Source organism: Necator americanus, chromosome X, assembly GCF_031761385.1.
Source record: "Necator americanus strain Aroian chromosome X, whole genome shotgun sequence".
Lineage (NCBI taxonomy): Eukaryota > Metazoa > Nematoda > Chromadorea > Rhabditida > Ancylostomatidae > Necator > Necator americanus.
In genome coordinates, this window is record NC_087376.1 from 24,809,519 (window position 1) to 24,823,344 (window position 13,826).

The following is a 13,826-nucleotide window of genomic DNA, read 5'->3' on the forward strand; positions in this document are numbered from 1 at the left end:
TATTTAAGCAGTCATTTGCATGCGTGTTTCCACTTTCTGAAAACGGCAAGCTACAAACTTGAGGCGAAAGAAAAAGAAAATAGGCACACGGAGAAGTAATAAATTTGAAGAGCAAAGCGCCAAGTGGTTACGGCCATGAAACGGCTGCAACCATGTATCTTTTGCGTCGTGCACACTAAGTTATTGCTCATCAATGACCGGGTCCACCGACGCCGGTGGATCCGTCACACCCCATATTATAGCAATCTGGCGACGTTGGACTCCTCGCACCCCCTTCTATAGGTATCTGGCACCGGTGGACCCGTTGCACCCTTTTCCATAGGTATCTGGCGCCGGTAGACCCGTCGCACCCACTTCCATAGGTATCTGGCGCCGGTAGACCCGTCGCACCCACTTCCATAGGTATCTGGCGCCGGCACACCAATCCGACGCCGGTGGACCCGTCGCACCCTCTTCCATAGCTATCTGGCACCGGCGCGCCAATCCGACACCGCGGAACCCGTCGCAACCCATTTTATAGCTATTTGACCCGAGCGCACCAATCCGACGCCGGGTGTGGACCCGTGGCACCCCCATTTTCGAATTTCGCGACACACAGACAAACACACACACACACATACACACATGGACTAAGCTCGTTATTATATATAATGAATTCTTGACATTTTCCTCTGGAATCGCTGCATATATAAGCACGACGATCTAGCAATAAGGGGTTCGCCCTAATAAAGGACTTTGGAATCGACGCTTCTCGACAACAGCAATAATAAAAATAATCATGATATATAATAACGAGCTTAGTTCGTGTGTGTATGTATGTGTGTGTTTGTCTGTGTGTCACGAAATTCGAAAAAGGGGGTGCGACGGGTCCACCCAGCGTCGGATTGGTGCGCTGGCGCCAGATACCCATAGAAGGGTGTGCGACGGGTCCAGCGGCGTCGGATTGGTGCGCCGGCGCCAGATACCTATAGAAGCGGGTGCAACGGGCCGCACAGCGTCGAAATCTTGTGTCGTTGTGTAGAGGCACAGTAACTTCGTGTGCATGTCGCAGGTAAATAGGACGTCGCAAACGTTTCATAGTCGTATACACTTTCCGCGTTGCTTTTCACCTCTAGGACTCCTCCGTTCTTGAGAAAGTGGAAACAAGAATGCTAACTGCTGCTTATATAGTAGCCAACTGTTTACATGATCTGATGTGGAACGCTATCTTCATCAATACGATGATGTCATTCACTTCATTTTATATGAAACATCATTCTGTGATAACTGTTGGGGGAAACAAGAGTAATGATTCCAAGTCGCGTCTATATTACATTGGTATCGAAAGAGTGCTTAAAGTTGAAGTTTGTATATTCTCCAAATGTAGAACTGACGCGTTTACAAAGAAAACTATGAATCTTTAGCTTAAATTAATCAGTGAAGGCGAGCGAAGAGAACACCACAAAAAAGTCTGGGGTCCGGCTTTAGCCGGACATTCAGACTGGTAATAAAAACAATAATAATAATAATAATAATAATAATGATAATGATAAAAGGAGAAGGAAGAAGAAGAGTAGGGAGTGAAACATTGTGGAGGGCAGCCACGATGATACATATGAAGTGTAAAGTGCATAGTGCTTCGTGAGTTTATTAAAAGACATTTTTTAAGAATATTAAAGGTATCGACACCGCTAATATGTGACACTTTATTCATACTACATTATTTAATAATAAATGGTTTTGACAGTGAGATTTTTGTCATAGTCTTCAGCATACCTAACATAAATAATCTGAATACAAATATTCTCAAAATAACTAACAGTTCTATATTTTTCACAAATGTGTGCTTGCAACGAATTGAGCATCAAATTGAGCCGAAAAAGGGGTAATTCGAATCGAGTTAGTCAAGCTTTTTGTAAATCGTCCGAGTACTCGCGATTACGGCACATTACCCATGTTCCAAGAATTAACATCAAAAGCATTACGGTACCAACAGTGACAGATTGAATGAAAAGTGTTGAATTGTCCGGCTTGTATTCGAGTTCAATGATATCCTCAGTCTGAAAGAAGACCATTTGCTATTAGTACTGTTTTTCACTACTTCATTTCATTTTGTAACAGCCGTTGTTTGAAGGAACACTGCTCAAAGCAAAAAAAAAACAAAACTTCAAAAAAACTTTCAAACTTGCTTCAAAAAAACATCACCCTTACCTTTGCTTCCACTTTTCATTACAGAGGTGGCAATAATCATTCACAAACACAAATTTGGAGAAAAAAATGCATTCCGCAGAAACATGCGGTGGTTGTGCTGTTTTTATTATATACATTTCACGACATAAATGTATTCGTTCTGGTGTGACTGTTTGACAAGTTTGGCATCTTTCGCGGTCACGTCCACTGGGCAGAAATCGTACATCCGGAATTTTATGACATCATAATAACATTTCAGGAAAAAGGAATACTTCGGCGAATAAATAATAAAAGGAGTAGAAAGGATGAGAAGTGAGGACTCGATAATTCTTGTTGAATAAGTTTTATAAATGGGACGAAAGTGATGATGCTGCTACACGAACAGAAAGGGTTGGTTCACGTATGTGAACGTGAGTCACGCTCAATTCTTCGTAATAATTCAGAAGAAGCTTCATTTGTTCACGTTTCGCCAACGATATACCTTGTTAGGCGAAACGACGTTGGTAGCCTCGTCTTTGTTCAGTCAACTAATATAACTCAAATAAACAGAAGAGTTTACCAACGTGCACTTTGCACACGGTGCGGATTGCCCGCATTCTGTTCTGTCCCCGTGATAAGTTGCTTCGTTGTGCAGGAAAACAGACAGGACAACTGTACGCGTTTTTCTGAATTATGGCACCAGTTGAGAGTGAATCCTCTCATACTTGTGAACTACATTCCTCCACCTATCTACTGGTTCATACATTCCAACATGGGGAATTTCGTGATATACTACCTTTAGTGTCAAAAGATAATCTCTTGAAACTCTGAAATATAAGCTACGCTCATGTAGAAAAATGGATGCGGAACAGCCGAATTCCATTCCAGGGTTGTATGAGCATACCGGACAAAGAAGAACTGTTTTTAAAAAACCGACCAAACTCTCAGGTTCATCAATTCCCCAGTGATGACCGTAATACAAAAAAAAAAAACTCTGAAATCTGTGCTGTGCACTGTACTGTACAAAACGGCACTGTTTTGCCGTAGTAAACATCTTTTTGCAAATACCGAAAAAAATGAAATATTCAAAAAAGAGAGGGCAAAACTTTAATCTAATTTAGGGATTAGATGTATAACATATTTCAATGTCCAGTTCTTTTTTTCTTTGACGAGTTCAAAGGGGGGGGGAGGAGGTGAGTGTCGGGTTCAGCTCCCAGCGGTCAGCGGTGGAAAGTTTTGCATCTGTATAGAGTATTTTCAAATCACAGACAAATACACGCAAACACACAGCAAACGCGTTTTGATACAGCATGAAATTTTTTTTAAAAAATCGTCAACGCAAGAGAATGCTCTCTACTTCAGAATTTTGTTTACTCCTCTTTTTCACTAAATATCGTCAATCACAGACTTCCAATGTGTGGAAAAAGTGGTTCCGTGGAGTAATTGTAATGGATAGGATAGTTTGTAATAAATGAGGAGTGTACACATAATATAATTGGGTAGAAGGTTCATCAGAAGCACTGGATTTAAGCTGCTAAACATGAAAGAAGCTGGTGGGGAAGAGGAATAAGAGAAATAAATAGTGAAATAATAAGGACAGAAATAATAGTGGAAGAAATAGAAATACATCCATACCTTTGAACTTAAATTTTGATTCGAAATATGGACAAAACACCCAAATGTCAAAAGTAGGGCGTTTATACTTTGTAGTACAATCATAACACCTTAAATATGTGAAAAATAGAGTCTGAGCAGTTGCCCAGATTTTGTTCTTGATACATTGAAGGTGTTGTGGGTCCCAAAAAGGTTTCCGTGAAATTCGACTCAATGTTTCTGTATGACTTCCTTACAACTACTCTCTGCAACCTCAGCTAAACACACGTGTGATCATGTGCACCCAATAACGTGACAATCTTCATCTAAAAGGAAATTATTTGCTTACTATTTTCGTTTCGAAAGAATCTCGTTCGTCCTTTGACATAGAAACATCATTTGCCATGAGGTCGTGATGAATGTGTTAGCGAGAAAAACAGCATAAATGGGTCACCCACGTTCGAAGGCCAATAAATCTTAGTACGACGAGAGACGTTTTGTTAGTTTTTAACTGGCCCGTAGCCAATTTTTGAATCACATTTTACTAGGGTAAGTTAGGTTTTGCTTTAGTAATCTTTTATCAGGAACTGGGAAAGCAACTGGGATGGTAAAGCACAAGTAAGTTCTATTCTCTCAAATATTAGGTTGTCTGCGGGAAAAAGTTCACGAGCAGACAGCGGTGGATTTTAGTTCCGACTATAACAGAAATCACTTTCAATTCCCTTCACAAGTGCATAAAAATACTATTTCTGTAAACAAAATGCTGTACTTGGGTACGGTACAACTCATTGCGAGCAAAAAACCAGGACAACTCAACAACAACGGCTTCCAGCGCGTCAACGATCATACGGATGGGGCAGTTTCCGCTCCTGATCGTAGTTATACTAGTTCACCAGCGGACGACGATAGAGTTCTATCGCGTAACAATTTCTATCGTTGAGGGGACGAAATCACACACGACTACAGTCGGATCAAAGTGACTTGAAGCTCGGTGCAGTTGCGTATTCCGCTGCGTTCGAACAGGCGACGAGGAACTAGCGGTTTGAAACCGAGAGGGAAACCTTGCTTGCTGAATCATCTTTGCAATGTGAATATAGATAGCAAAAGTCCCATCTCGGTTGTAACCGCTAGTTAAAGGCAGCGTATCACGGAATTGATGTAGCGTAGAAACCTGATGAAAAACATAAAGTTTGAGGTGCAGATTACGTATATGAGTGTGGCCTCGTCCAGTACGTCCTAATCGTCTGAAAAAAAACGGCGTTCGTACCTATGAGGCAACTTGAAACGCACCATAGTTGTGCATGCGCCACATGTACGAGCGAGCAGTAGAGAATCAATGAAGTCTTCTCAGGAGTCTATTGATGTAAACGCAATTAATGGGCTGCCGAGCGTATAGACAGGTAGCACAGTCTAAAGTATAGTCGAGTCAAAACGACATGAAGCACGGTGCGGTTGCGTTGCCGAAGCGTTCGAAGCGGCGCGGTGGAGACAGCAATTGCAATCGAGGTGGGACTGCTGCTAACTGCAGCGAAGAAGGGTGCTATTAAAGGTTCTTCTTTGATCCTAGCCGCTGCGCTTCACCGCACCACCTCGAACTTACACAACTGCACCGTGCTTCATGTCTTGACCTGACTATGTGCATGCATGCTGCAGCTTCGCAACCAAGGTGCAGATGCCTCGTTGGCACAGGCTTTCAATTCCGCATCGGGCGCAACCGCTTACGCAACTGCCGTGCTTCATTTCGCTTTGACCCTACTATAACTCATAGGAACTAAAGCGGTTTCAACGCCGGTTTTTTTTTTAGGAAGATTAGGGAAAATTGAGCAGCGTCATATTCATATTTTATAGCCCCAACTCTTTGTCATGTTCTATCAGGTTCTATCAGGTTTCCACAGCACATCGATTTCGTGGTGCGCTGCCGCGCCTCGTACGCACCTGAACCGAGCTTCAGGCCATTTTGATCCGTGCACTACATGCGTTCTTCTGGTTATTTGAAAATTGAGCTTGATCCTTCGCATACTCGTAAACTACCTCGCTGCTACTATCACTGATCCAATCATCAAAACTCTCGAGATATGCTGCTTTCAAGACCTCAACGTTTTAAGGTTTCAACTAGATATGTAGAAGATTTTGAAGTAATGACTGGATTACTGCAGTAATTGGTATGTTATGTGGAACCCTCTTTGCCTACTCACTAGACTTCGTGTATGCGAAAAAATATTATTTGAATCTTTTTCGCAAATATCTGCATAGAAGAGAGTAAAGGAACCTACGAATTCAATCGAATCAACTTGGAGATCCGCGATTTGGTTAAGATGTCCCATGGCCTTCATTCGTGTGGCTACTGATTCCGCATCGACGAACATGTCAGCATCGTACTTGATGTTCTCGAACTTGTACCAGTCCTCACCAAATACATTACCGTAGTCTTCATCGTCTTCTTCATCGTCCTCTTTATCGTCTTCCTCATCGTCTTCCTTACTGTCATTTTTATCTTTTCTTTTTCTCTTGTTATCCTTACTAGTCTTACTAATATCATTATCATCATCATCGTCATCATCATCATAATCATCACTATCGTTATCGTTATCTTTGTCTTTTTCGTTGCTGTCGTTTTCTTTACTGTCATCTTTGTTGTCATCGTCATCTTTATTATCGTCGTCTTCCTTCGAATCACCTTTTCGATCCTTGCGCTTGTCGTCATCCTTCTCATTATCTTTCTTTTCATCTTCGTCTTCATCATCGCCATCGTCATCTTTGTCCTTCTCATCATCATTATTATCATCATCATCACCGTCGTCATCGTCATCGTCATTACCGTAATCCTTTCTCTTTTCCGTCTTCATCTCTGCTTTGGATTGCTGGAATTACTTCATAAAATATCACATCCCAAAGCCAGACACTCATTTTGGGTATTGAGAATTTAATTCATTATCTTATTTATTTATCTTATTTCGAGATCTTATTTATTAAATTGATATATGAAGGTTTAATGCACTGAAGAAAACTACAAAATTGATAATTCTGTCACAGTTGACTGTCGTATTCGTAATCAGAAAACGGGAACACCTATTTCGCTTGCGGTAGCATCAAATATTGGAACCACTGTTTTGATATATGTCGAAATGTATCGGAAGACGGTAGTTGGTACTAATGAATCACATTTAAAAAATTGAGCATAACCCCAACGGAGATCATGCGAGTGCATTTTTGCATACATGGATAGCAATATGAAGGTCGGTGCAGTTGCATAACTAGCTGCGTTCGATGCGGCGCGGTACAGCGTAGCGGCTAGGATTGAGGTGAGACCAAACTGCAGCGATGAGTTTGGCTAGCAAGGGTTCCCTTTCGATCCTAGAGGCTACGCTCTACCGCACTGCATCGAATGAAGCCGTTTACGCAACTGCACTGAGCTCAGTGTAGTTTTACTTCTACTTTTTGCTGCATGTATTCCAAAGAGCGCTATTAAGAAATCCACTACAGGTAACAAGCCATAAAATTGACGACATTGGAGTCTTTCAAGAGGAGGGTACGACTAGGGGTATAGATTAGAATAATAAGCAAGTTCACTATCAATTTTCTGTAGCGTACTGAAAAAATTGCGTAGAAAACGGCCTTCCTTTACGAGATTTCCCTAGATGGACACCTTATAACGCCAATTTTGTATGGACTGCCGAGTAGACCTCATTGTTATCCTTATCGTTCGCTCTCTCGCAGACGCTCTTCGTGTTTTAGCTGTACGCATTGCTGGGATGACCTCAACATCGTCAGTTCCTTGGTATGCTGTCTTTGACTGATAGTGTAAAATTTCTTTATTCATTTTCTACGTTCCTATAACGTAAACTATTTGAAAGGTGGGGAAAAGTAGAGGGGAAAGGAAATGTGTAGCTGTCAAAGAGAAAATGTTTTGGTTAGTGCAAAACATTAATGCGTACTCAAAATTGAGTATGTGTGTTCTTTCTGACGTGTATTAAAGGCGTATCACGATTGCCTCCCTTGTGCACGAGCTGCGTCCGCGAGGGAGCGATCGAAGAATAATGAGGTCTCCTGACCAGTCTTTTCACGTAAAATCAATTAAAAGGCTGCTGAGAGAAGCGGAATGAGTACATGGAAATGCGCTCCGACGTACTCCGTAGGATTTAAAGCGATTCCCACACCGAGAGGTTTTTTTGCAACGATTAGGGAAAGATGAGCGGACTTACGCTGGGTTTCGCAATGTGCAACATCATCTCCACCTTTTCCAGGGGATTCCCTCACCACCTCAGATTCCTTGTATGCTGCCTTTAAATCTCTCCTCTCATGGAGAAGTGGAAGAGTGTGGTAGCTGGTGTGGGAGCTGCCCGTGTAGAATTCCCCATTGAAATCGACCTCTATTCGGACTCTACACCTTCGCTGTGGATTCCGCACCACGTCAAAATCGTTACACGCTGCCTTGAACATACGTCAAAAAGAACACACATACTCTATTTTCAGTACGCATTGAAGTTTGCCAATAACACAACATTTTCTCTTTCACAGCCACACGTTTCTTTTGCCCTCTTCTTTTCGCCTCCTTGATTGAGGAGGTTGTTGATTTTCATAGTGACATTAGTGTTGAAATAAAGCAAATGGCGGCTGCTTCTACGATTCTGTAGAATATAATGTGGAATTAAATAAATAAATAAAATGATATTAAAATGCAAAGTAAGAAACAACGCTCTAGTATGTGTGCCTAAATTTTAGATGGCGAGAAGGAACATTAAACTTACACTTTTAAGAACACCAAATTGAACAGTAAGGCTGTCCACGGTGCCCATACAGTTCACTCTGAGAATTACAATATCCACCTGCAAACAACGTGTATATTTCCCAAGAAGAAACGTTTTTGAGATGTTCACCTTATAGAGAACTGATATTGCTGTTACCAATGATAGATCATACTGCATACGATAACACAGAAGTGTTTCTAAAAGAAGTGTAGCACGAAACTGACGAGGTTGGAATTTCTTAACGGAATAGAAAGAGGTAGAAGTGTAGTTCAGGACAATCACTACTCAACAACCGTGATCACGTTCAATTATGCTTGTAGTCCTGAAAAGAGACGTAAGACACAGCCTTCGTTGCACCCGTGTCCCCTGCAATTCAACTTTTAACGAATGATAGAACGATAGCAATAAGCAGCGATCATACGGGTGAGACATCTTCTGCTGCTTTTTTGAATTAAGTTGATGGGATTGCACCACGTTGGACGACGGTGTAGTCGCCAGCGTTTTGTCGTGTAATAAATTGGATCGTAGGAGAGACGGGATCACGTAAGACTGTTTCACACGCCTTTTTCTGAATTACCACGGGGCTGCTGATCCCCTCCCCTTTTCTACTTTTGGAGACATCTCAACATCGTTAGTTACGTAGAGCTCTTCCTTTACAGGGAGCTATTTCTTTGAAATTGGATTAAACTCTATCAAACATTGAACGGCAATCAGTGTGTGACGATGTGGGAATAGACAAGACTTAGCTTCCGTTTTGCTAAGCTTTTGGTTTTCTGGCGCTTTTGGACTTTTGATCTTCCGGATTCCGAAAGGCCATTCTTACGTTTCTTAGTTAACCTGTTCCTTCTTCGAAGCTTAACGTTACAATACGATGTGAAACTCCTTGCCACACTCTCACCGTAACTGATCAGAGATAATATTTTTTCAACAACTTTGAAAACTCCGGGTCACTTTTTCAATCTTATATCCTTGGTAGGAAACTAACTTTTCTCGACACACCTGCCTGACACGTAGTGCCCCAGCGATGGTGTCACGGAAGGATTCTTCAGGAAACTCGTCAAGCTCTGGCGAGTCATTGAGATTGAATGTGAGCGAGATGACTGGAAATGTCTCATCTTCTTCATCAAGCTTTATCAAATTCGTACACGATTGCTCCGGTGCTGGCCTGTCCTAGAAATAGGAACTAAAAGTCATCACACAAAAAACTAGTATACATCTATAATACATCCATGTGGATACATGACAAAAAAAACTGAGGGATATGTCTCAAAAAGCCAAGAGGACTGCGAAGGTTTTGACAGGCTGTCTTCATCTCCTAATAGTGAATTGTCATCAGAGGACAGAGGTTTCAAGCTAGCTGCCTAATAAGAAATCAACAATAAACATGACTTTGCCTCATTCCACCTATCTATCTATTTTGGTCATTCCTCTGCTTATGCCTACACTTCACATTTACGCTTAGCAATAATGCGAACTCAGTGATTTTTCATTCCTTGACTTTATTTCATATGGGTTTCCTATGTAAAATACCTCCCTCCAGGAAAAATGATGCTTTGTGGTGCACCTTCAGCTTGCTAATAGAAGTGAATCAAGGGCAAAGACTGACTCGGAGACGCAGTCCGAGTTATAGAGTTCTTCTATCGGTTTCTGCATTTCGTGCTCATACTCCTCCTGTACTTCAATGCAGTTTGATTTTTCCAGGAATCAACTAGGATGGTGTTGAGATGTAATTTGGAGTACAAAAGTTGAACTGTCTGGCGTTAGTCAATCCGCCTGCGCCGACGCGCCCACCTCAATTCAGAATTGCTTGAGGTTTACGAACGCGTGTCTAGCCTATGCAACATGGGCTAGCCAATGTTCCCAATCAGTGTTTTTATCTTCACAGACAAGTCGTACCAATCTATCGGCCTAGGAAGTATCGTTGCCTCTTAGGCGGTTTCAGGCCATTGATCTTTCACTCGCAACGAAGCCTCTTACAAACTGCACCCCACCCGCCCGGAGGCAATTTATGGAACTAAAGTAGAGAATACCATTGTGGTGAATCAAGCAAGACCTTACCAAAATGACCGAGCTGAGAGAAGCGAAGCGTCAGCAATGCTGCAGTAAACTGTCCCTCGAAACATGGGGAGTACGGAAAGGTTAAGGTCCTCGTTGTCGTTAATGTCGTTGTTGCACGTTTGGCAGTCTTCATCGATCTTTTCAAGCAACTTGAAACCCGAGGAGAATGTCTTCTGTTAAAGGTTGCATAGCACAAATCTGACGTGGTGAGGAAATCAGAAAAGGAAGAGATGAAGTGGTAGATTAAGGGATCCGGGTTGGTTCCGCTCATATCTTCCTAATCGTCGTAAAAACGGCATGAGAACCGCTCATTTCCTACTAGGTACGGTAGAACGCACCACCGTACATGCGCCGTGTTCATCGACGAGCGGGACAAATTCAATGTCGTCTGTTTTGCAGCCTTTTCAAGCAAAACGAATGAATAGGTTGCTGACGGAAACAAAAACGTTGCACAAGAGTTTCCGATATTCACATTCCTCGTAGGAGCAAACGCCATTCCCACGCCGCTTTTCAAAATAATTAGGGGAATCGAGAAGGGCTAAGCTCACACTCGTAATCTACACGCCGAACTCTATATTTGCCCACAGAGATCCCAGTAGTTTTACGATACGCTATTTGTCACATTTATTGGAGAAGTTGGGGCCGCGTATGTCTGATCGCTGTCTGCACTAGTGGCTCTGCTTTAACCAAACGCAATAAGGCGTTCGGCATTGGGAACTTAAAAGCTCTATAACCCGCACTGTTATATGGCAAAAGATTCCTATTCATTGCAAAAAGGTGCTGTGTTCAGCACATCGCCAAAGCCCATAACCTGTCTGAAGGAAGCATGAGATCCTTGGCAACAACTATTCGTTTCGTCACGCTGAACTGCCGAACACTAGCGAGTGAACTCCAACAAGCCGCCCTGTCTAGGCTTCTGCGATATATCTGTGTGCCTTTTGCTGCTCTGTAGGAAACAGAATAAGACATTGGTCCGTCATCAGCATCAAAAATTACACTATATACTGCGGCGATGCTGATGAGAACAAAATAGGTGGCTGTGCGATACCTGTGAGGAAAGATTACAACAAACTGGTAGAGGAATTTTGCTCAACGTCGTCTAGATGTTTTGTACGATTGCGGGATCGCAGAGGACGTAAACTCTGGATAGTAAGTGCTCACAAACCTACGGAAACCGCTGAGGACAACAGTGAGGACGCCTTCTATGATAAACTCAATTCGTTGATGTCTAAAATACCAGGCCAGCAGGTGATCATTGTCGGAATCGACGCAAATGCGAAGATGGAACTCGAACAACAATCTGATGTATTAGGAAAATGGTATGATCCAGCAGAGCGCACGTTGGACAACGGTGACCGTCTGGTCGACTTATGTGAACAGACGGGCCTCATCATCGCTTCCACGTTCAAGAAGAATCATCGATGCCATCAGCTCACGTGGCAGGTGCCAACACTTTTAACGCTGAAGAGTAGCGCAAGCGCAAGATGAGGACTCTTAAACTTCAGCTCGACTACGTTCTGGCGAGGAACATTCCTCAGTCAGATATCCGAAAATCTAGAGCTGTTTGGGACGTCGCGTTCGACTCTGACCATCGCCCAGTTCTTCTCAGCTTCAAGAAACGGTTCCACAAGAGAAACCGAGGAGTTCCTCTTCAACCAAAAATCGACATGGCAGGTCTGAAAGACGATGAATGCAGAAGAAAATTCCGCCAACGTGTGTCTATTCATGTTGGAGTACGGACCAGGAAGAAGCTTAGCGATGCGGGTTCCTTCACAAAGTGCATCCAGGACGCTGCAAGGGAAACGCTCCCGGTTCTATTGCCGCGGAAGAAGTTTGCTTTTGCATCTGCAGAAACAAAATCCACATACAATTCTGTATGTGTCGCGCGCAGCGTTGGTGACTTCAACCAGGAAAAGCGTCTTAGAAGGAAGCTGCGTCGTCAACTGCAACAAGACCGCGATAACGAGTGGACGTCAAGAGCGATGGAGTTTGAGAAGGCGTGGGAGGACAGGAACCCGCGGAAAGCCTACGCTCTACTAAAACAGTATAGCGGCAAAATGAAAAGATGTTCCCATGTCCTCAACACTGCTAATGGGGTAGCTGTCGGTGAAGCAACCCTCCCAATTTCGAAGGAACACTTCAAGACCTTGCTGAACCGGCTAGCACCGTCAGCTCCTGAACTCGAACACGTTCATAGACCGACATATGCGGTTAACGAGGAGCCACCGACCGAGTCGGAGGTCCTGGTCTGTATTCAAAAAATGAAGAATGGAAAATCTGGTGGATACGACGGGATTAGCGCAGAAGTATTGAAATATCCTCCTCCGTCTGGGATTCGTGAAATGACAAAGCTCAGTATGGATAGACAAAAGGATGCCTGACTCGTGGAGACACGCTATCATTATTCTCCTCCACAAGAAGTTATCCGTCACGGACCGTAGGAGTTATAGAGGAATCTCTTTCCTGTGTGTTATGTACAAGGTATGGGAGCAGATTATCCTGGACCTTCTCATCAAACATCGTGAAGAAACAAGACGCGACAAGCAGCTAGCACTTTTCCTGGCCGATCTACGATTGGCCAGGTGTTCATCGTTAGGAGAGTGATCGGAATCCGGCAGCGGTTTTCGAAGACAATGCAATTAGCGTTTCTGTACTTTGAAGCCGCTTTCAACACTCCTCACCGAGGCCGTCTTCTCAAGCTCTGCGTCGATGGAGTATCAGGAAAGTTCGTTCGATTGCTTGATGAATAAATCAACGAACAAGTTCAGTTCAGTTGCAGTTCGAACATTAGCCGGATGTACAACACCGTTTGAGGTGGTAACTGGAGTAAGACAACGGGCATTGGCTAGACCCTTAATGTTCAATTTGGCCATCGACGACATTATGCGAAGAACAGTAGATCAATATCATTTTAGCACCATCAGGACGCTCCTTGACTGATCTCGAGTACGCTGACGATGTTGGTATAATCGCGGAAGCAGTACGAAACCTAGCATTGAAGGTGGCTGCAGCCTATGACCGCCCTGATAAATGCAAGTAGATGTGGATCTCTTCGAGACCTCGAACGGGAATCAAGGTGGACAACCGAAAGAACTCGTCGATGAGTTCAGTTACCTGAACTGTACGCTGAAGAACAACGGCGGCTATGGGAAAGATATTCAGCAAAGATGCGCTAAGGCCACTTCTGCATTTAACTCTTTAATGAAATGCCTGTGGTCGACCCCCATCACCAACGAAGTCGAGCTGCGAGTTTAAATATCCGCTATTCGCCCTATCATG

At 43.2% G+C, this 13,826-nt stretch overlaps 2 protein-coding genes across 4 annotated transcripts; one reads left to right on the forward strand and one right to left on the reverse strand.

Annotated features, from left to right (window-relative positions):
* Positions 1–1,883: 1,883 nt before the first annotated feature.
* RB195_025345 (uncharacterized protein) lies at positions 1,884–11,043 on the reverse strand (the record flags this gene model as incomplete). Of its 2 annotated transcripts, none has more annotated exons than XM_064213447.1 (5): positions 1,884–2,039; positions 6,015–6,602; positions 8,490–8,567; positions 9,489–9,659; positions 10,894–11,043. In XM_064213447.1, 5 exons carry the CDS (start codon positions 11,041–11,043, stop codon positions 1,884–1,886), a joined length of 1,143 nt encoding a protein of 380 aa, XP_064069327.1. The 2 variants fall into 2 exon arrangements, with proteins under 2 accessions (XP_064069327.1, XP_064069328.1); XM_064213446.1 differs by lacking the exon at positions 10,894–11,043 and adding an exon at positions 10,543–10,680.
* RB195_025346 (uncharacterized protein) lies at positions 10,845–13,802 on the forward strand (the record flags this gene model as incomplete). Of its 2 annotated transcripts, XM_064213449.1 has the most annotated exons (4): positions 11,772–11,990; positions 12,053–12,902; positions 13,463–13,548; positions 13,605–13,802. In XM_064213449.1, the coding sequence occupies 4 exons, from the start codon at positions 11,772–11,774 to the stop codon at positions 13,800–13,802; spliced, it is 1,353 nt and encodes a 450-aa protein (XP_064069330.1). The 2 variants fall into 2 exon arrangements, with proteins under 2 accessions (XP_064069329.1, XP_064069330.1); XM_064213448.1 differs by lacking the exons at positions 13,463–13,548; positions 13,605–13,802 and adding an exon at positions 10,845–10,869 and having other exon boundaries at positions 11,500–11,990; positions 12,053–12,928.
* Between the last annotated feature and the right edge of the window lie 24 nt (positions 13,803–13,826).